A 20,074-nucleotide genomic window follows, 5' to 3' on the forward strand; every position below is an offset into this window, starting at 1 on the left:
TCTGGTCCACGGGCGACTCCAGAGTGAAATGTGATGGAAAGGGGAATCTGGGAGGATTTGGGCTCCAATGCACAAGTCGGTGCAGCAGGGGCAGACACAGGTATCCAAGGACCTGATGTACTAACTGTACATTTGCCCTCGAATCTTGTGTTCACTTGTGGGCCCCTCATTACAAGGACATTGAGGTGCTGGAGAATGTCCAGAGAAGGGCAATGGAGTTGGGAGCACAGTCTGATGAGAAGGGGCTGGGGGAACTGAGGGGGGTCAGCCGGGAGAAAAGGAGTCCTTATTGCTCTCTACAACTCCCTGACAGGAGGGTGGAGCCGGGGGCGGGGGGGCGGTTCAGGCTCTTCCCCCCCAAAACAAGTGTTTTGTGGTTTAATCAGGACACAAGGACAGAGCAAGAGGAAATGGCCTCAAGTTTTGCCAGAGAAGGTTTAGATGGGATATTAGGAAGAATTTCTTCACTGAAAGGATTGTCAGGCATTGGAACAGGCTGCTCAGAAGTGGCGTCACCATCCCTGAAGGGATTTAAAAATCATGTAGAAGTGGAACTTGGGGACATGGTTCAGTGGTGGGCTTGGCAGTGTTAACAGCTGGACTCGGTGATCTTAGAGGTCTTTTCCAATCTAAAGGATTCTGTGATTTACAAGGTGCTTTTTAGCTCCAGACAGGCTCTGGGCTGATCCTGCAGCCTGAACGCCCATCAGTGGCTGGGGAGCATGAGGTGCATTCCTGGAGCATATTGGGTTTGGTTTCATCTGAAAGGAATCTGGTTAATACTGGCCCAAGCCAGACCTCTCCTGAGCTGCTCCAGGACACAATCCAAAAGTGGGGGAAGTCGTGAGATTGATTTCAGAAGTGCACCCCAGAGCCAAATTAATGCATCAGGCACGGCCCAACAGGACTTTGGGGGAACTTTGCTGTCCATGCAAGAGAGGTTCCCAGCCCCTCGGCTATGCCCCAGAAAAGGACCCAAGGGAGCTACCTAAGACCCTGCTAAGGCCCTGGGGACACTAAGTGGCCTCAGGTGAGCCCCCATCCACCCATCTGTTGCCCACTGGACTGGGGACTCCTTTTAAGGCTAAGCCGGTGCTGTGAGCACTCTCAAGCTGTGCTGAAGGCCCAGCCTGCTCTTCTGGCCAGACCTCAAGCTGAGGTGGGCAGCCCCATCTCATGGATGGACCTTGGACAGGAGTTACAGGCAGCTTTGTTGCCAGCTTGCTGTGACAAGCTGGGGTGACCCTGCTCCTGCTGCCAACTCCTTAATGGGAGTTCAAACCACCCCAACACAGGTGCTCCAGCTCCTCAGGCTGATCCTCTCCTTCCCTGGGGATGGAGCCCAGCATGGGGCAGTGTGAAATCCTGCTGTAGGTGGGCAGAGGGATGTCCGGGGGCGGGAGATGCTCACCAGGTGTCTGCAGCAGCAGCAGTGCCTGTGGGGTGATGGCTGGGGCAGCTCCAGGGGTGAGCTCCAAGCTGTTACCCAGCCCTCTGCCTTTTCTGGACCAGCCCATCCTTCCATTGTGTGGGATGGGGGACTCTGTCCCTGGGGGCAATGCTTGCATTCCCAGCTTCCTTGCAGCACTCCCAAGTGCTCCGCAGGGAAGGAGGTGCACTTTAACAGGACCGGCCTTCCCCAGGCTGCAAAAGGCCAGAGCAGCACATACACAGACCCACACACCCATCAGCAGCAGCTTGACCAGACCACAACCCCTTCAAAATGTGCTGGCAAGAAAAATCCACATGAAGCTTGGACAAGGGCTTGTGCCTGTGCTTATCCTGGCTGTTCCGGGCACTGTGTCACTGACTATGGTGTAATTTATCTTCCTTTGAACCTTTGTGCTACCAAAAGGAAGTCCATTAAAGTGCAGCTTCACAAAGATTATACTTGGTGACATTTGAAAGCGTAACGTCCCCAGTACAGGAACAAAGAACAGAATGGTCTTTGTATGGATATGGATAAATAAGGAAATGGAGAACCTACATTAAATCGGGAGCGTGATTTGAGCAACAACCTCCTCTGAACACTGAACTCCTGTTTCTCAAGTCTAAAAACATGAAATGAGCAAAATTGTTCATCATATTCATCTGGCATCTGAGGGGCGACCCCCAGCCTCATCCTCCTTCCAGCAGCCCTTCTCTCCCTGAGGCAGGTCACTGCTGCAGAGGGAAGTACATTCCCTGGGTTCTCTCTCTTCTTCCCTTTTACAAACACTTCTCTCAGCCCAACTTACCATTTTTTCTATTTACAAAGCACAGCTCCCGCTCTTTACATAAATATATTTCATTTAAAACGGCCTGAGTCACTGCTATATCAATATTCATATGAATAAATATTGGAAATCTAAGGCTATCTACTTGCTTTACATTGGGAAAGGGGGGGAAAAAGCAGCTCTTGCTCCAGAACCTCTCAGATGTCTGAAGCAGCCTCCTGCATACCAACCTGTGTGACTGATAGAGCTCAGAGATTGACACTCCCTTGGACAGGGGTCCAAGCAGCAGTGCCTCCAACCCTCTAAATGGTGGATTTAACCTCCTCTTTGGTTCCACTCAGTCCAAGGCTCCTGTTGCCTGCTCCTTTTAAATAAAATAATCCCTTTAACGCCCTTGTTCTGCTTTTTCTCCCCGGGCTTTTTGTACACACCGTTCCATTCACCCCAACCTTAGTGCTGCTTATGGGTCACCCCAGTCCTCCTCCTGTGTGTAACATCTGCACACCAAGCAACTTCTCCAGCACAGGATTCACCCTGGGAGTTGTTCTGATTCTCTGATTAGGACTTCCCAAAAATAAAAAAATAAATTGCAACTTGAGCCATACCCGTCACCACAGGATGGCACACAAGGCAATGTGCTGAACACAGCCACAGCAGTAGCACAGTGGTGAGTAATCTCTGAAATAAAAGCAAAATACTTGTAAGATACAAAGGTAGCTGCAATTCAGCTATGGCTTTGGGTCACCATCCTTCAAAAAATATTAAAGACATCAAAACCACTGTACCAAGGACAAATAGCTGGGGTTTCTGCATCACCAACTACGCTGCTGTTTTCCCAAGAGAATATGATGTTTTCTAGCTTGGTGCTTCTTTGTAATGCTTTTAGCTTCTCACTCTACTTATCTGTTCCAGTCTGTTAATAACCTCGCTCCAGTCACCTCAACCCAGCCCCAGAGGAGGGCTCCATGTTCCCTAATCCTGGATATCCCCCTGTAGATGCACAGAGTGGGTAGATGCCACGCCTATGGAGATTTGTATGTATAGTCTATACACACACATCTTCAAGGGAATACAAGGAGCTCACACTGGGTTACCTTGGGGAAGTGGAATTTCAAGGAATTAAGTCAGTATCTATCCAGGGGATACCTTTATTTTCCATGGGCTGGCACTGGGATACTCCCTTACAGTTCAGGTGTTCCCCGAAATCCCACACTCCTGGGAGTAACACTGTGTTGCTCTGACCTCTTACAACACAAACAGTATTCTTGATTTCCCATAATCATTTACTACGATCCTCAAAATTGTAGAAGCAAACACACCAAGTATTTCTATGATGAATACAACTAATGGGAGGTAGATCTACCACCACAGACAGAAAAAGGACTTCTCTTGATTGGAGGCGGATACATCCTGCAAGTAGATATTTTTAATTAATTTTTTCCCCTGTTTCCACAGCAGTCTGTTCCTGCTCCTCTTCTGTTCCTGACTTAAGCCCTGGCAATGGGCCTGCAAGGAAAGTGTTGTGTTGCCTCTCCTTTCACACACGCACATCACCGGCTAGAGGCAAGCAAGCACACGACTAAGCCAAGGAACATACATTATTTAATGTGGTCCATCTGTCCAAGGGAAGCTGCTCTTACATTTATCTGGTTTATTATCTTCCAATTAATCACGTATTACCAGTCGTTAACAGGCTTTCACTAAGATGCACATACCCACTTAGCAAATTAATAAAATCAGCTAATGGGTTCCTACGTTTGGCAGCTGTAAAGGCTCCCTCTGGTTGTTTTGGGAATAATGCTCTGTGGGTGCTCATTTTTGGCACACCCAGGTGCAGGACAGCCTGGGCAGCAGCTACAAATCTGCACCCAGATTCCCCTCTTCCCTCCCTGAAAAGGATGCCCCATCACAGTCATACTTCTTCCCCCTTTGTGCATGGATAATTTCCAGACTTGACAGCACCAGCTTGTTCTGCCAGCCCTGGTGCTACCCCCACTGCTCTGTGTGTGGGAGTTCATCCCCAGCAGCCCATCACCTTCCCCATCCATCCCTTACATGCCTGGGGCTCCCAGGAAGACTGAAGGCACTCAGCCCCATGTACTCACCAGCACCATGCCCATCTCCACCACCCCCAGCAGCAGGGGCCACAGTGCTGTGAGTGAGTACCTCCACGCTCCTCTGGCACTGCCTGTGCCAGAAGACAAGGAAATGCAGCTTGGACAGGTGTTCTGCTGCCTTTGGAAGTTGTCAGCTCTTGCAGGTGGCTCTTCACCTCCTAATTCTGCTGTCTTCAGCTTCCACATCTCCTGCTTTCCCTTCTTTGGGGTATCCGAAAGCAGTGTCAGGCCCTGCTCTCTGCCAGGTGAACAGGAAGGTGGTGGTAGGTACCAGCTCCTCACTGGGCATGAGATCTGCTCCCACTGGCCACTGCCATTGGCATCATCCTTATCCCTGCAGGCCACACTCAGCCTTGTCACCCGTGGGCCCTGCTGTGCTCACACACACAAACTTCCCTGTGCTCTGGTCAAACTGCCCCTGCTACACATTCCTGACCAGGAGCTGCCTCCACACCTCCCCAGAACAGGCCAGCAGCACCTACTTGGCTTTTCCTCTGTTCCCCTGACACCCTGGGCCAGCATGGTTATGTCCCCACACAACACTGCCGCCAGATCCAGCCTGCCCCACGTGGAATGTTCTGCCCTGGCTGGAATGCTCAGACAACACGCAGTGCTAATAAGGTCACCTTTAGCCATTAAGCTCTTGCTATTAATTGAACCCCATTGACCTCATCAGCTGCCAGGATGAATCCCACACAGATCACTCCTGCTTCTGAATGCCTCCCAGGCCTTGAGGGCACGCCTGGCTCCCAGCTCCCATCTTGACCCAGGAGTACATGGCACCAGGAGGATCTGTCCCTGAGATGACAGGGAACACCACTGCAGGACAGTGGCACTGCTGGCAGGGTCTCCAAGCTACCAAACCTGTTCCAGTCCCACTGACACAGCTGCAAGTCCCAGGGACCTCATCAGCAAAGAGCAAAACACAATGGAAATCTTTCAAAGCATTACGTGCTTTCAAAACACACCAATTTAGCCACAAGACAAGCACTGTCAAATTTTCAGTTTTATTAAAAAAATTCTAGCAGCAAAACCTGTAACAATTCAAAAAACAGAACAAAACAAAAAAGACCAAACCTTCAAAAGAACATGACACAAAGAGATGGAGAGAGACAGATCTGGGGTTCCTCCACTGTTCACTCAAGCTCCTTATAGCGGGCAAACATGACCCTCCGGACGGCGTCGCGGTAGGTCTCGTTGGACTGCCTCTTGGGGGGCTTCCCTGGGGCCCCCAGCCCAGGGCCCTTCCTCCTGTTTTCTGCCTGCAAACAGACACAGCTCACATTAGTGATTTCTCCTCCCATAAATAAAAAGCTTCCCTGGGCTGCTTCAGGACTGCTGACTGCTCCCATGTGGATCCACGAGCAGAGGAAGAGCAAGTGCTCTGTGTTCTTCCAAAAGCTGGTTGGGAAAAACTACAGACCCTTTGAGGGCAACAAAAGCAGCCAGCAAATGCCCGGTGGGAATCAAACCCCAGGGATAAGCTGTGGAGGAGTGGGCAGCCAAGAGGCAGCACCAGCAGCCGCGGGCGAGCCAGGATGGAAACGGAGCAAAGGAAAGCTCTGACGAGAGCTGGGCTCCAGGGGAGCTGTTTGCTGTTAGTCTGCATTGGCACAAGCTCAGCTGTTCTCTCAACAGAGCTCCCATGGGCACTGGTACCTCGCTCGGAATTTCAAGCAGTTTACAAGGACTGGTTTTCTCAGTCAGCACCTGCATTATTCAGCAATACCTGCCTGGAGCCAGCCCAGGAGGGCAGGCCTGAGGCTAGAAGTTTCTCTGGCTCTTCAGTCCAATCCACCTGAATACCAGAGATCTCACCAGTTGGGCCAAGAGATCAGAGCTGTGTGGGGTTGACATGGTCACATGGCTTTGCCCAGCATGACTTGGAAGTGAAAGGCAAGCACATCTCTTCTGGCCTATGAACTGTATGAGGGCTGTGCTTTGCCATCAGCTCCCCCTGCAGAGGGGGAGCCCTCACGGGAGCTCAGACCTCCCAGGGTGTGGTGCTGGAGCTGGCCCTCGGACAAAGCCTGTTTTATGGGCAGAGGGACCTCACCACAAGGACTGAGCAGCAGCTGGGGGCTGTTCCTGCTGTCTGCACTGAAGAGGGACTCTTGCCTCGTGTATGTGGGCTCAAGCAAACATGCGTCACGAAGCCTCAAATATTTGCTTTAATGATCTACTTGACTGCAGGCTGAATGTCACCCTGTGAGCCCTGCTCCAAGCTGCCTGTCCCTCAGCAGAGCATGGACACCACAGCACCTGGCCAGCCCCGAACCTGCCACCAGAGCATGGCCCTGCTCACGTGGCCCTGGGCAAGGCAGAGCAGCCCCTGGCCCAGGCTGCTTCTCTGACAAACCCTCTGCAGTAAATTAAGGTCCACTGAGAGACCAGCCTGTCACAGAAGGCAGGATCTACCTGACCCTGCCTACCCCAACATCCCTTGCCGATGGGCCTCTGCTCCTTGTCAGGTACTGTATCTTGGTATTATCTTCTGATGTCCAGAGTCTGCAATGGCAGCCAGAGCCTCACAAGTGCTAAGCAGAGCAGACAAAGAGCATCTTGGGCCCTGCGGCTTTGGCTACGCTCACACTTCTCCAGGGGAAGTTCACCTTTTTCCCCAGCTCACATGGCTGCAGAGAACCTAGCTGGTAACCTGCTCAAACCCCAGCCTGACTTTGAGCAGGTACTAACAAGATGCTCACACCCTTCCTGCTCACTGTTACTCTATTTTCAACACCTCCAGATCCGCATAAATTCTAATGTTGTTCTACAGCCAACATACTTGCAGCCCCTCCCAGCCTGCAAAGTTCATCAGTGCACACATATTATTCCATCAAGCGGGTGCTGAGATTTGCAGCCTGACCTGAACTCCCTCCAGCTCTCCTGGGAAACATTATGGGCTGCAGGACAGTGGTGTGCTTTGAAAGGCAGGAAGACTCACCTCCACTGGTGATGCTGTGCCCTGCTGGTTGTGGCCAAAGCCTTTCTTCCACCCCAGAGACTGCACCATTCGGTTCCCTTTGTTGTTACTGTCAAGCCTTGGGTCACAGTCACTGCAAAAGAGCCAGAATCAATTGTCCAGTCTTGCAATGCTTCAAACACATGCCAGGGATTTTTAGTTCTGCTAATAGAACCTTCACTGACATTTCAGCCTCTCATGAGGGATATCCAAGTTTCTTGCCAGAAGCACACCGCCTAAGGAAACCACCACGTCAGATTCTGTGTGCAGGGCTCACACACCTTTGACTGCAAAATTTCTTGTCCCACCTCAGGGGGAAATACACCAGGGCACAGGAAATGAGCTCAGACTCCCAAATATTTACAGTATAAGCAAGCCAGGAGCCTTCTGTGCTTGTATTTCTTAATTAGAATCTTAGCAATAGCAAGAAAGCAAAGTTTAATCCCTGCTGCTCTGTTAGATCTTTCCTTTCTCCCAGTGCTGTGGTCATGGAGCTCAACAGATGCAGTGTTGATTGGGACACACTTTCTCCCACCTCATTACTCATCCAAGACCATTAACCTAACCAAAAGCCCCAGTTTTGAAAACATCTCAGCATAAAAGACTCTTCCTTCAGACAATTTCTACTTTCTGGCTGCTGGTGACACTGCACACAAACAGTTTTAGTTTATCTACAGCTATTCCAGGAAAACGGAGGGAAGAGAAGATGTGGATGTTTAAACTGCAAGACACAGAGGAAAGGTCTCCTTCTGAGGTGCTGTGCCAGAAGAAAACAGGCACATAACCAGTTCTATCTTCAACACACGCCTGGCCGTTCCTCAGCCCACTGAACACGCGAGCTCACAGCAGGCAGGCCTGTCGAGAACTCCACACAGCACGCACTTTCTTCCTCCACCTACTCTGAACGAGATGGAAACAGCTCCCAGCGTTCCTCTGAGTCAGGGAACAGATGAAACACAGCTTTGCTCTTTCTTTCAATGGCTAGATGCCAGGACAGGAGGGCAGCAAGTGCCTTAAGGACGAGGTGGATAGGAACAGGCTGCATTCCACTCTCTGTGTCTGGCCAGGCACACTCAGACCCCCATCTCACCCCTCCAGCACCAGGCAGCTTTGCTCTGCTCTTCCCAGACCCTTGTTTCCACCCCGGCCCTCTCCTGACCTCTACAAGATGTCCTGCAGTACAACAGGCTCACACTTTGAGGAACTCTGTCTCAGTCTGTCTGGTTGTTACTTTGCAGATCTACCCCCCTGGCCAATTCCCAGCCTTGGTCTGCCAGCAGCACACATCCCATCCCAGCATCAGCATCCCCAAAGAGACCTAACCCAGAACAGCCATTACCTCTCTGAGTCCCGGTCATATCTGAGCCGTTTCCTCTCTGGTGAATCCATCTGCTGGAATTTCTCTCTCCGGTCATTTCCTTTGTCTTTATGCCTCCCCTTCACAACAGAAAGAACAAAGTTAAGTACAGGAGCTATGAAGGATTCAACACTGCAGGAGACTGCTCTGCATGCAGGTCTCATCTGATCCTCAGCTAGCTGGAAGGCTGTCCTGGGGACTCACAAATACTGAACACTCACATCCCACAATCCACTTGCTCTGTTCAGATGTCATCTGTTGGGCTGACCCAGACCTGTTGTTGCAGCTTTCCAGCTACAGCACCAGGAGCAGCTCTGTGACCTTCCGAACAATGGACAGTTCTCCTGTCCCTGCCCAGGCAGCAGCAACCCATACACCCCAGCAGTTTTAGATGGAAATTTGTGTCCCACTTAGCCCAGAGCCCAGTGCTGGCTTGCAGGACAACAGAACCACACTCAGACCCTTCTGTGAGGAATGAGATCTGCTCTTAGAAGTCACAGAACTACTTACAGGTCCTGGTGCAGAGTGAGCCCACAGTTCACTTTTGGGAGGCATCTGATGCCTGGTGCCTAAGTGGATGCCTGGTGATACCTGGTGCATAAGTAGAGGTCTGCCCGGGACCACCACCCGCCCAGTGCAGAAGCACAAGCAGCTGCCTGCCCACCACCGCAGACGCACCTCACGCTCTCTCTTCTCCAAATACGCCAGTTCCTGCTCGGATCGTTTAATCTTCATATGAATCTCTAGGTTTTGCTGGAAGGAGGAAGACAGAAGGCAGTGTCAAGCAGAGAACACAAGCTGTCAGGGTCATCTGCTCCACCCACAAGGAGCACAGGTAAAGCAGCATGCTCTTGTGGCTGCACTATACCAGGCACAGCAGCCTCTCCTGCAGCCCAGACTACCTGCTCCCCCACAGAGGCCTGGAGCCCTTCCTCCCTGCAGTAAGGAAGGCAACCAGTCCTATTTTAACCCACGTGCAGCTTGGCTCTCCTAAAAGCAAGAGCTCAAAGGCAGCGCAGAACATGGGAGAGCACGTGCCAAGTTCTTACCACTCTCATGCTCCTGTGTGCCAGCACCCCACTCTGCCCAAGCCTTAGCTATCTCACTACAGCTTACAAAGTCACACCTTGATGTTACAGCACTCCCATGGCAGGAACAAGCAGTTCACACAATGCTTTGAACAGAGCTTTGAGGCAACTTTGCCTGCTACTGTGTCAAACTCAGCACAGCTCTTCCCACCCAACCACTGCGTTTTCCCTGCAGCTCACAAAGCTGTTGAGCCAACGGCAGCCCCCAGCTTCCCCATACCTTGTGCAGGTTGGAAAGCTGCTGGTGCTTGATGAGCACTTCCTTGTTGGGGAACTGCCTCCTGCACAGAAGGCAGGCCAGCTTGTTCCAGTCAGTCAGTTTGTCGTCGCTGGCCTTGGCCTTCCGCGGCTGCTCCTCGCGCGGCGCCGGTGGGTGCGGGGGAGGCGGCAGCCACTGAGCCTGGGACTGCTCCTCCTCTTCCTCCTCCTCTTCATTGTCGCTGTCTCCTCCATACTCTCCCAGAAGTCCTATCAGAGGGTTCACCACCTTGGGCTGAGGGAAGTGGAGAAAAGTGTGACAATTTGTAGCATTAAGCCTGCCTGGCCAGCACAGCTTTGCTTCCCCAACCTATCTCCCAGTGACTCCTGTCTCTGTTCCAGTCCAAGAGGCAGAGAGTTGCTTCCCAGCAGCACAGGCAGGGAACAGAGAGGAGCTGGCTGGCTTCTTTCTCTTCACATCAGAGGGTGGAAGCCCTTCTGCTCTCTAGTCAGGCCACGCTTTGGTGCCAGGCTTTTTCAACCTGCCACACACCTGAGCACAAGAAGCCACCAGAGGCCATGGCTGTTTGGCAGCGAGCTGCTGTCACTCACCTCCTCTAGAAATGGAGATCAGTGAGATTTGGCTTTCCTCAGACTGGAAGAGTTTTCTGCCTTAGGACTGGTTGAGTGAGATCCTGCTAAAACGCAGGTATCAAATTTCCCCATGCTAGAAGCCCACAAACAAGGTCAGATTTAAAAAACAAACTGCCTTCCATCCCCAGCACTCCCTCCTCTGGCATGAGAAACATCTCTGGCACCTCTGGCACTCGCGATTGCAGCCAGGCTGTGCTGAGCCTCCCTAGTCCTGTATCCAGGCTCAAACAGGGCAAAATGCCATCCTTTGGAGATACTTACCGGGGCTGCACTCTCTTCCTTTTTCACAGAAGGAGGTAAAGGTTTTTTAAAGACATCTTCTGCAGAGAACTTCTCCTCTCCAGTCTCAGTCTGAAACAGTTGAGATCAAGTGTTGAGACTGCCCTAGCATGGACTCAGAGCACACAATAGCTAAGCACTCCAACAAGTCTCCAAGGAAACCAGGTGGTTGGCAGAAATGAGGCGGTGGTTTTGGTGGGAGACATTCCCATTCTGAGGAATCCAGAGCTCTCCTGGAGCCATACTTGTGATTTCAGAGACAGCTGCAGCAGCTCAACATGCTGTCTCAGCCCGCCCCACTCTCACTCTTTGCTGCACTGTGATGCTGACAGTGGTCCCAGTCAGTGAGGGAGCTGGGGCAGGGCCAGGCACCTCTCTGTGTGCACAAAGGACATGAAGACCAGGTACAAAGCCACCCTCACTGCCAGACAACACCAATTTTCTCTGCTGTGACTGTGGCACAACATATGGCCAGGCTCAGCCAGCATGGCAGGGTTCCCAGGATCTTCTTTATCCTGGACAGAGGGCACCAGAGACTGCAGTCAGCACTGCGACAGGATGAGCCTGTGATACTCAGCTGTGTGCTCAGCAGCACAAACAGTAGGCTGGGGTGAAGCTTCACTTTCACACATTTTACAGAGAACTGGGCTGGAGCCTTGGACAGGCTCCAATTTAGTGGCTCATGAGTTACTCATACTTGACCAGGGAAGACAAGTGTAACACCTTACCAGGCCTGTGCTCTCATCCTTCTTCACAGAGGGAGGCAATGGCTTTTTGAAGACATCTTCTGTAAAGAATCTCTCCTCCCCAGGCTCATTCTGAAAAATCCAAGACTGTGCATTAGGCCAGCAGCAACACAGGGGTCAGAGAGCACACAGAGCAGCCAGGAAGCCACTTCTGAGCATCCATGGAAAACAGGCAAGTGGGAAAAATTATGGAATGATTTCTACTGGAGATGCTTCTACCCTCCATTCAGACAGGACCATGTTTCTCCAAGGTCAGTGTCCCTGAAAGCCTCCATACCAGATGGGACCCCTTGGCTGGCTTGTTACCAGCCTCAGGGACAATTAACAGCCCTCAAGTCCCAGTTGCCCAGGACTGGTCATGCCACTGAGCATATTCAGACCAAGAGGCAAAGAAGAACATAAAGTTTCTGCATTGGTGGCTAAATCACTTCTACCAACTCTCCTGGCATTCCTCAGGCCCTGTCAGTATCACAGCCCCGGGCTGTGCTCAAACATCGCTCTGGGCAGTTACTCCCAACCAGCAGCTCCCACACTGGGGAGACAGGATTTGCTCACTGGGAGCAGCAGTGAAGGGCACTGCCCTGGGACTGGGGGGGGGCAGAAACCACAGTTAGGGGAGAGCTGAGTCTCTATCATCATCTGACTCAGTGTGTTTAAATGCCTCTGCCAGTTTTTTGTTGTCTATTACAATAGCAGTGCAAGTGAAACATGTCTCAGTTACCTGGATGTGACTGAATCCTTCATTATAAGGAAGGGATGAAAAGCCCTGGATTTAATGTCAGGAGAGAAAAATTTCAGGAACTTACTCCCACCTGGCTGGACAACCACCATGTTCCTACCTAGCTGCTGACCCTTTGTCTTCTCCCACTGCCCCTCCATTTTTGAATCCTCTAATTACTCTCTATTTTCTAACCTCTCTTCCCTCAGCCTCCTGGCCTCAGGTCATTCTGATGCCTGGAGAGTGTTACCTTAGCAGAAGTACTTTTCCCTTTGTCCTTTCTGTCCCTGTTGTCCCTGCTGTGTGGCTCCTTCCTGTCACTTGTCCGTTCTTGGCTCCCGTGCCGCCGCCTTCTGCTCTCCGTCGGGGGCTCGGAGGCTTCCCGGTCTATTGTGACTTCTCTCTGAAAGAGGCATTTGGAGCAGGCTTAGCCCAACCCCTGCAGTCTTCTTACTGGGCTTCTTGTCCTTCCTGAGCTGGGGAGACCAGCACAGTAAGAAGGGACTGCAGACAGCAAAGGCTTCAGAACTTTGCTGGGGCAGAAGACAGCTGACCACAGCCAGGTCACCAGTGCACTGCCCTGCTCTCCCACAGCATGGACATCCCCAGCATCATGAAAACAAGATTATAGTTCCAGAAACTCTCTGCTGATGGCTCTTTTTTGGCTTCCTTACAGTACTGCTGGCTAGGATTGAGAAGCAAAGAGACCACAGATGAAAACAGAGGTCTGCTATTCATTTTTTGTTACAGACAGTCACATATCACATGTCTACAGCAAAATTTAGCAATAATGCTCTGCCTGTAAATCCACTCGAGGAAGAGCAGACCAAAAACCCTCCAAAGGCAGAGCTTCAGAGGCCAGAGCTAGCTATGGCTGGTTCAACACACAGCTAATGGATTCCTAGCTTCTCATTAAGTTGATATTTTGCAACGTGCATCCCTTTCACACAGGTCAGAGAACAGAGTGTGAGACACAAAGCTGCCTCTGTGCTGCCCTATGCTGGCTTGTCTTCAAGATCTGGCTGCAAAATCCCTCCAGAGAAGAGCAGTTTGTAAGAACATATTGCATGTAAAGCTTCCTTCCCACACACTCACCTGAGTTCTGGGGTCATAGTATGTCCCAGCTATGGGATCGTAGTAATTCCCAGTGTCAGGATCATAAATGTATGTGGACACATCTGATGGTGCTGAAGAGAGAGACAGGAGTTAGCTCCAGAGGCTTCCAAAGGCAGAACTTGCCTTTTACCAAGACAAAAGCACGAACAAACATTACACTGGTGAAAGGACCAAGAGTGGGAAAGAATAATTTTTTCTCCTGGCAAGAAAGGTATGACTTGACTTGACCTACATCATCTTTTCTTTAAGGAGTAAGAGGGGTGATAAGTTTTCACAACTCTGGCAAAACGTCCACATCAAAACAGATTTACAGGGGCTGTGCTGAGATCACAAGACCACAAAACTTGGTCATGAAACTCAGTAATTTCCCCAAGGATGGGGTAATGAGTATCTACATCCACCCACCCCTGTGAACAAGGAAAAGCTGTTCTCTCTCAAACAATATCCTGTTTAAAGTGATGACACTCCCCACATCCCTTCCACCCCATGGGCTCATGAAAGCTCCAGAGAAGAAAAGGGAGTGAACTATTTCTACAGGAAAAGCCAAAGGCCTTAAGGGTAGCAGGCCCATAATGTCAGGAATGTTTCTCATTTCCAAAGTGTCCTTTGACAGACCTCAGTAATGCTATATATAAGTTAGTGAAACAATCAGGAGTGGTCTTCCAGCTACTGGCATTGCTGCATCAAGTGTATTTTCCTCTGTCTCCTCTAGTAACTGCCAGGCTGATTTTATCCCATCAGTTTTCCACAACAAGGAAAAATAGGCACCAAGTTTCCTTTATCTGCATGTAGTTTCACACAGTGAGAATAGAGAGAAACACATCATCAGATAGGAAAATGTGACTAAACAAAGTTGGCAAAGGAACTCACAAGTGGGTGTAGCAAACAAACCTACTCTTAGCCTTTAAAAATATTTTTGGGCTGATTTCTACATGTCAGTGCCCTTTTAAGGAAGAAAAGTCTCCACAGTAGGAGTGAAGCAGAGTTTAACTTACACTGTGCTCTGGTGCGTTGCTGTGATTCGCCACCCCTCCTGTCTCTCATGCCCCTTCTGCCCTGGAGTAAGTGAACAACACAAACAGATCAGAGACTCTTCAACAAACATCATATTGCTTCTCCTCCCTCTCACAGGCCTGAAGTTTAGGAGAAGGGCTCATTTAGCCACCCCCTAAATAGAGCACAGGCAGACACAGCTTTTCATCTACAGAGAGCAATGGATGCTGTCACGAAGCACGAGATCTCTGCAGCTTCCACGAGAGGTGCTCATAGCAATCCATATGGAAGCCTTCACCCCACCCAGTATATGGGGAGAGTCCTGTAGTCTAGTAACAAGCACTACAGACATTCACTCTGGGAACTGAGATCAGTCAGTCACCAGTGAAATCACTCTGTAAAGTGTGGTATCGAGTAACCCAGCCCAGAACTCCCTCCAGCAGCACTGACTTGCACTTCTATGCACATGATAAATTGTGAGGGGCAGAGCAGCAGTGGGCACATTTGAGCATTATCACTCCATCTTCAAACGTGGTGAAACAAGTTCTGCAGTATTTCAGCAGCCCAAAGAGAAAAAGCCTAACACAGCCAGGCCCATGACCCCCCCAGTGACCTCCCTTTCAGCAACCGGCAGGGAAGCTGTGCAGACCTACCGGGCCATAGTAGGAATTGTCACCGTGCTCCCCATAGTCATTCCTATTGAGAAAAAGGTTGCAAGATAATGTTAATTCGGTTTTATATTAACCTCAGTATATTCAAAATGATCAGCAGGCAGAAAGGCCATCTTTTCTGGCCACATGCTGGACTGTGTCCATCCCAGGAGACAGACTTGGCAAACCACTGTCTCCGTGAGAAATATGAGTCCACTCTGCTGTGTCTACAAAGATGAATCTCTCCACATGTTTTTTAAAAAGCTGAACCCACTAATTCCCTCAGAATGGGATTTGATGGCCGGACAACAAGATGCAATATGATCACTAATCCCATTCTGCTCAATCCCTGAAGCTTCTTCAAGCTTCAATGCCTTCACTTCTCCAACACATTTTTTGGTTGTAGGAACATCTGTGCTAATTCCCATGCCAAACTTTAAAGCACCTGCTCTGACAACACAGAGCACACAACAACCGTACATCACATAAAGGACAACCCCCCTGCCTCATCTGTTTGTACCTTCTCCTCCCTGTAGCAAGATTCACTTCCAATATACGCCCATCAATGCAGATCGGAGGATCCAGGTTCTGCAGTATCTTTAGCAACCTCAGCGCCTCCTGTAAAAGGAAAAAGAACGTCACTTTCCATGAGAAGGAAACAGCACATTTTCCAAATCCAGTCTGCCTGAAAGGAATGTCTTGTGCTCAGTAGGACAAGAAACACAACCCTAATATTAGTGTAAGTGTCAGTGAAGGGTATTTAGGATGCAACAAAAGGGATAAATGCAACGTGAGGTTCTTTGCTTGTCCTATGACCAATTTCGGCAGCCAGCTGGGGACTGCATTCTCTTAGGGCTGCCAGACAGTGCAGCACCATGGCTGCTGCTGCCCCAGAGTGTTTTGGTGAACACCCTCTGGACCAACCTCAAAGCACAGCTATGGAGTCTGGGAGACACCCAGACACAGAAAATGTGAACCCTCCAACATGGGATGGTCTGTTAATTGAGATTCTTGCATTCTACAAACAAAAACCATTGAATTCAAGTTCTCTGCAAACAAAGTATCTATGCAAGAAGTGTTCAAGTTTAGGAGTGTCCACAAAGAAATGCACCGAGGTGAGAAAATCAGTGTCACAGCTTGTAACAACAATCAATCTTGGACTCCTAAAGCCAGAGAACAACAGCTGTACCAGCTAATTCCTGTACCTGGTCAGATAAGCAGAGAAGAGGACTTGCTCCAGCACAGGAGCCTCACAAGTACAGAGATTTCTTGTATTCCTGTGGTTTCTCTACTTCTACAGATTTCAGATGCCAACAGAGGGAGCAGGTGAAAGCAGGAAACTACTTACAGCATGGGATTCCAGCTCGATGAAGCCATAGGTCTGCCCCATCCGCCCAGCCTTGTTCTTCATGATGCGCACGCTGGACGTGGACAGACGCACGTACGGGGCCAGGAGCCTCACAATCACCTCAGGTGGGGTGAACCGAGTGATTCGCTTCAGCATAATTGCTGAGAAACACCATCAGGGAGGTGGCCCGGGAAGAAAAAGTAGCGAAAAAAAGAATTTATAACCAAGTTTTACCAAACCCACTCAAAGTAAGAGCACAGTTTCTCACAGTTGAGTCTCAAAGCCATTGCTTTTTGCTTTCCACTTTGCAAGATGCTCAGAGTATTGCCTCCAGTTGCTAACCTTTCCTGCCCAGAAAACATAGTAGAAAATAGCCCCTTCTCAGAGCTCAGCCTAGGGTAACTGCTGGCCCAAGAGGCTTTTGAAGCTGTGCTAAGTTTACTGCACCACCCAGAAGCCTGAATTAATTTTCCTAAAGACAATTTGTCAGCACCTTTGGAGCTGGACAGGCCTTCATTTCTTGATGCCATGGATTTGCACAACACAGAAAATAGCCTCCAGAGGTTTTAGTGAAATGCTGCCCTTTCTGCAGATGGCCTCATGGAGTGCAAGCGAGAGGAATCCAAAACTGTTCTTTGTGTCACTCACTTCTGCTGCCTCCACCATCTGGTGGCGTGGCTTCCTCTGCTTCCCTCTGAGAGGGCGGCTCCTGGTGCCGGTCCATGTCCCTTCTCTTCTCCTGTGAGGGCCGACGCTCTCTCCCTTCATCTCTCTTCCTTGGCTCCTGCTCCTGAGGCTGACATTCCTGCTGTGGAGCAGGAACTGAGGGCTGGAGAGGCTGCTTTGGAGATCCTGGTTGACCTGACAATTCTTGCTCGGGTGTTTCAAGCTTTGTCTCTGCTATTAGAGGAGAAATGGACTGGTTTCACATAAGAATGTTTCAGCAGGTATTTTTCTTCTCCTATTTTCTGACCCTTGCAGCAGTGCTCCTTATAAAAGGCCAATCTGTACTGCCTGTTGCATATCCACTGTCTTAACACTTGGCAGACACAAGGTTTGTTCAGGTACTGTTATCCTTCCACTGCCTTGTTTTGTGTTGGGCTCCTTTACAAGACTTCCCATCAAAGACAAGAGGCTTTCTGGCCACTTTATAGGATTGGCTCTTCCTTGAACAAACAAGATTCAGGGATGGATTTAGAAACACTCCTTCCATGCTCAGGATAACCTATATGGCAGTGATATCCTTACTATCTATGATGCACTCCTGATCATCCACAACTGAGCAATATCAACTAGTAACTGTCACCCTGTCTCTATGCTAGAGGAAAACTGGGTTCAGACCCCCTTGACTGCTGAGTGAAACACATCCATAATACAGTCACAGATTTTATCAGGTGCCTACTGACCACAGATGATACAGAAACAATGTGGGAACACCCTTTCCCCCCGCCCCCCCCCCCAAGTCTACCTATGCCATTCAGAGAAGATAAACCCCAACAAGTTGCTGTGCTTGAAGGCCTCTGAACGGCCTGGTTTCACTGCAAAAGAGATCCCTACCTGAGCTTCTAACACTGCTGCAAAGGGAAGCCAAATCTGTGAGGCTGCAAAGGCAGATACCACCAGCCTTGCACCTGCTGCTGAAGCCTCTTCCCACAAAGAGAAGGAAATGAGGGTGCAAGACGTGATACAGTGAAGCTTCCTTCTTTAATGTCCCTGAGAGCAAGTCCCTGCTCTCATTCTGTTTGGGCAGTGGGCGGCATGGCAGAACACACGATGCTTTTGCACACAACTGTTGGGAAAGCTGCACAGTGCCTTGCTTGGCTGCCAGCACAGCTCACCTTGGACAGGCTTCTACTCATTTGTCTGCAGTTTGTAGCATGCAGAGTTTTGGCTACAGAACCTCATGTAAAATTTGCACATGAAACCACTTTGCACCTGCAGCTGTGAAAACTGCCTGTGCAAATCACAAAGACACGAGCACAACCCCAGAGATGGGGAGGGCAACTCTCTTACTGAATTCCTGCTCAGCCGATGTGTCCTCTCCCTCAGCACCACCTCTGGACTCTGGGCCTGCTCTGCTCCCTGTAAGAGAGGCACATTAAAGTCCATTTCACACCCATCAGTCACAAAGCTGCAGGAACCACTGTAAATGCCTAGAGAGTTGTTTTGCTTCACCCAGTCATAGAGAGGTTACCTTATTGCACCTTTTCCCAAGAAAAGCATGTCAGCAAGAAGCATTCTCCACAATCTGTCTTCACAGCAGCTTAAAGGCTCTGTTTAATTTGCTCCTGGGCAGTTTCATTACAACCCACAGCTGTGTTGGGCCAGCTGTGTGAATTTTGCCTTCACAGCACTGATGGAGGAGCCACAGAGCACAGAAAGCACAACAACAGGGACCGTGCTTCAGTAAATAGAGATCTGTGCATCAACAGTTGATGTATTGCTCTTCTGCTCAGGCCAGGAGGGCAGTACATAGAAGTCTGCTCAAAAATACTGAGTCAAGGCTTACACAGTGGCTGGAATGCACAGGCAGTGCCAGAGGAGTGTGGAGAACTCACTCGTGGCACTGTGGCCCCAGGTGCTGCACCCAGGGATGGTGAAGGTTGGCACAGCCATCATCCCAAAGAAATCAGTTCCTCAAGGAAAGTGTGCTTTGGCTTTTGTGCCCTCCCACCTCAAAAAGCAGAGGTGCTGGTGGGGCGAGGAGAAGCTCCTGGAGAACTCCTCTCATGCATTTTTTACAGCCAGCAAGGTGAGTTCAGCAATTCCAATCCTGGATTCACCTCTAATCTCCTCTCCCAAGCAACAAGAGACAGGATGAATGGAAATGATCTCAAGTTGCCCCAGGGGAGGTTTAGGTTAGATACGAGGGAAAATTTCTTCACCAAAAGGGCAATCAAGCATTGGAACAGGCTGCCCTGGGAAGTGGTGGAATCACCATTTCTGGAAATGTTAAAAAAACATGTAGGTGTGGTGCTTAAGAGACATGGCTTAGTGGTGGGCTTGGCAATGACAGGTTAATGGCTGGACTCAGTCTCAGAGGTCTTTCCCAACTTTAATGATTCCATGATTCTGTGATCCTACTCTGAGAGTATCAAAAGTGAGGCAAATCAGTGTTTCTGAGTGACACTAAAAACATGCAGCTGCATCTCCCAAGGAAGGTGGGTTGAGGTGAAACCATCTCACCTATGGCCAGCAGTACCAGCTCACAGTCCCAGAGGACACACAACCATAACTCCGTGGATGAAGGACAATGCCAGAGAATAGGAGGGGAAGGCTGTGGGCAGTAAGACACCTCTCCAGCAAGCCTCCCAAGAGCAGAGAGCCTGACAGCATTGCACGTAATAGCTTTAGTGCGGACAGGCAAAAAGGGTTTAAGTGAAGCAAAACTAACAATCCTCCTACACAGTGCTCAGCTAGTCCAGCAAAAGGGATGCCACAGGAAGCCAGAAGAGAAACTTACTTGTCAGGATAGATGAAACTGTTAACCGACCAAGCTCAGTGGACCAGATATACTCACCATCTCTTGGGAGCTTGCAATAGGAACAGGAAGATCTGTAGCCCACAGTACACACCTTACACTGCAATGGAAGATGGACAGCATGAGGAAGTTGTGTTTTGAAGGCAGTGGG

At 50.0% G+C, this 20,074-nt stretch overlaps 1 protein-coding gene across 2 annotated transcripts in view; it reads right to left on the minus strand.

Annotated features, from left to right (window-relative positions):
• Positions 1-5,327: 5,327 nt before the first annotated feature.
• The window catches only part of RBM6 (RNA binding motif protein 6), a 57,697-nt gene continuing 42,950 nt past the window's right edge, over positions 5,328-20,074 (minus strand). For both annotated transcript variants that reach the window (XM_032120747.1, XM_032120748.1), the window contains 16 exons: positions 19,963-20,023; positions 18,456-18,524; positions 17,091-17,342; positions 16,443-16,603; positions 15,615-15,712; positions 15,098-15,140; positions 14,447-14,507; positions 13,431-13,522; positions 12,586-12,738; positions 11,600-11,689; positions 10,854-10,943; positions 9,961-10,233; positions 9,331-9,405; positions 8,635-8,732; positions 7,278-7,389; positions 5,328-5,595 (listed from right to left, as the gene is read on the minus strand). In XM_032120747.1, the coding sequence (XP_031976638.1) occupies positions 5,470-5,595; positions 7,278-7,389; positions 8,635-8,732; positions 9,331-9,405; positions 9,961-10,233; positions 10,854-10,943; positions 11,600-11,689; positions 12,586-12,738; positions 13,431-13,522; positions 14,447-14,507; positions 15,098-15,140; positions 15,615-15,712; positions 16,443-16,603; positions 17,091-17,342; positions 18,456-18,524; positions 19,963-20,023 (1,854 nt within the window). In that variant the 3' untranslated portion in view covers positions 5,328-5,469. The remainder of the gene's footprint in view (positions 5,596-7,277; positions 7,390-8,634; positions 8,733-9,330; positions 9,406-9,960; positions 10,234-10,853; positions 10,944-11,599; positions 11,690-12,585; positions 12,739-13,430; positions 13,523-14,446; positions 14,508-15,097; positions 15,141-15,614; positions 15,713-16,442; positions 16,604-17,090; positions 17,343-18,455; positions 18,525-19,962; positions 20,024-20,074) is intronic.

The sequence above is a fragment of the Corvus moneduloides genome, chromosome 11 (genome assembly GCF_009650955.1).
Source record: "Corvus moneduloides isolate bCorMon1 chromosome 11, bCorMon1.pri, whole genome shotgun sequence".
Classification (NCBI taxonomy): domain Eukaryota; kingdom Metazoa; phylum Chordata; class Aves; order Passeriformes; family Corvidae; genus Corvus; species Corvus moneduloides.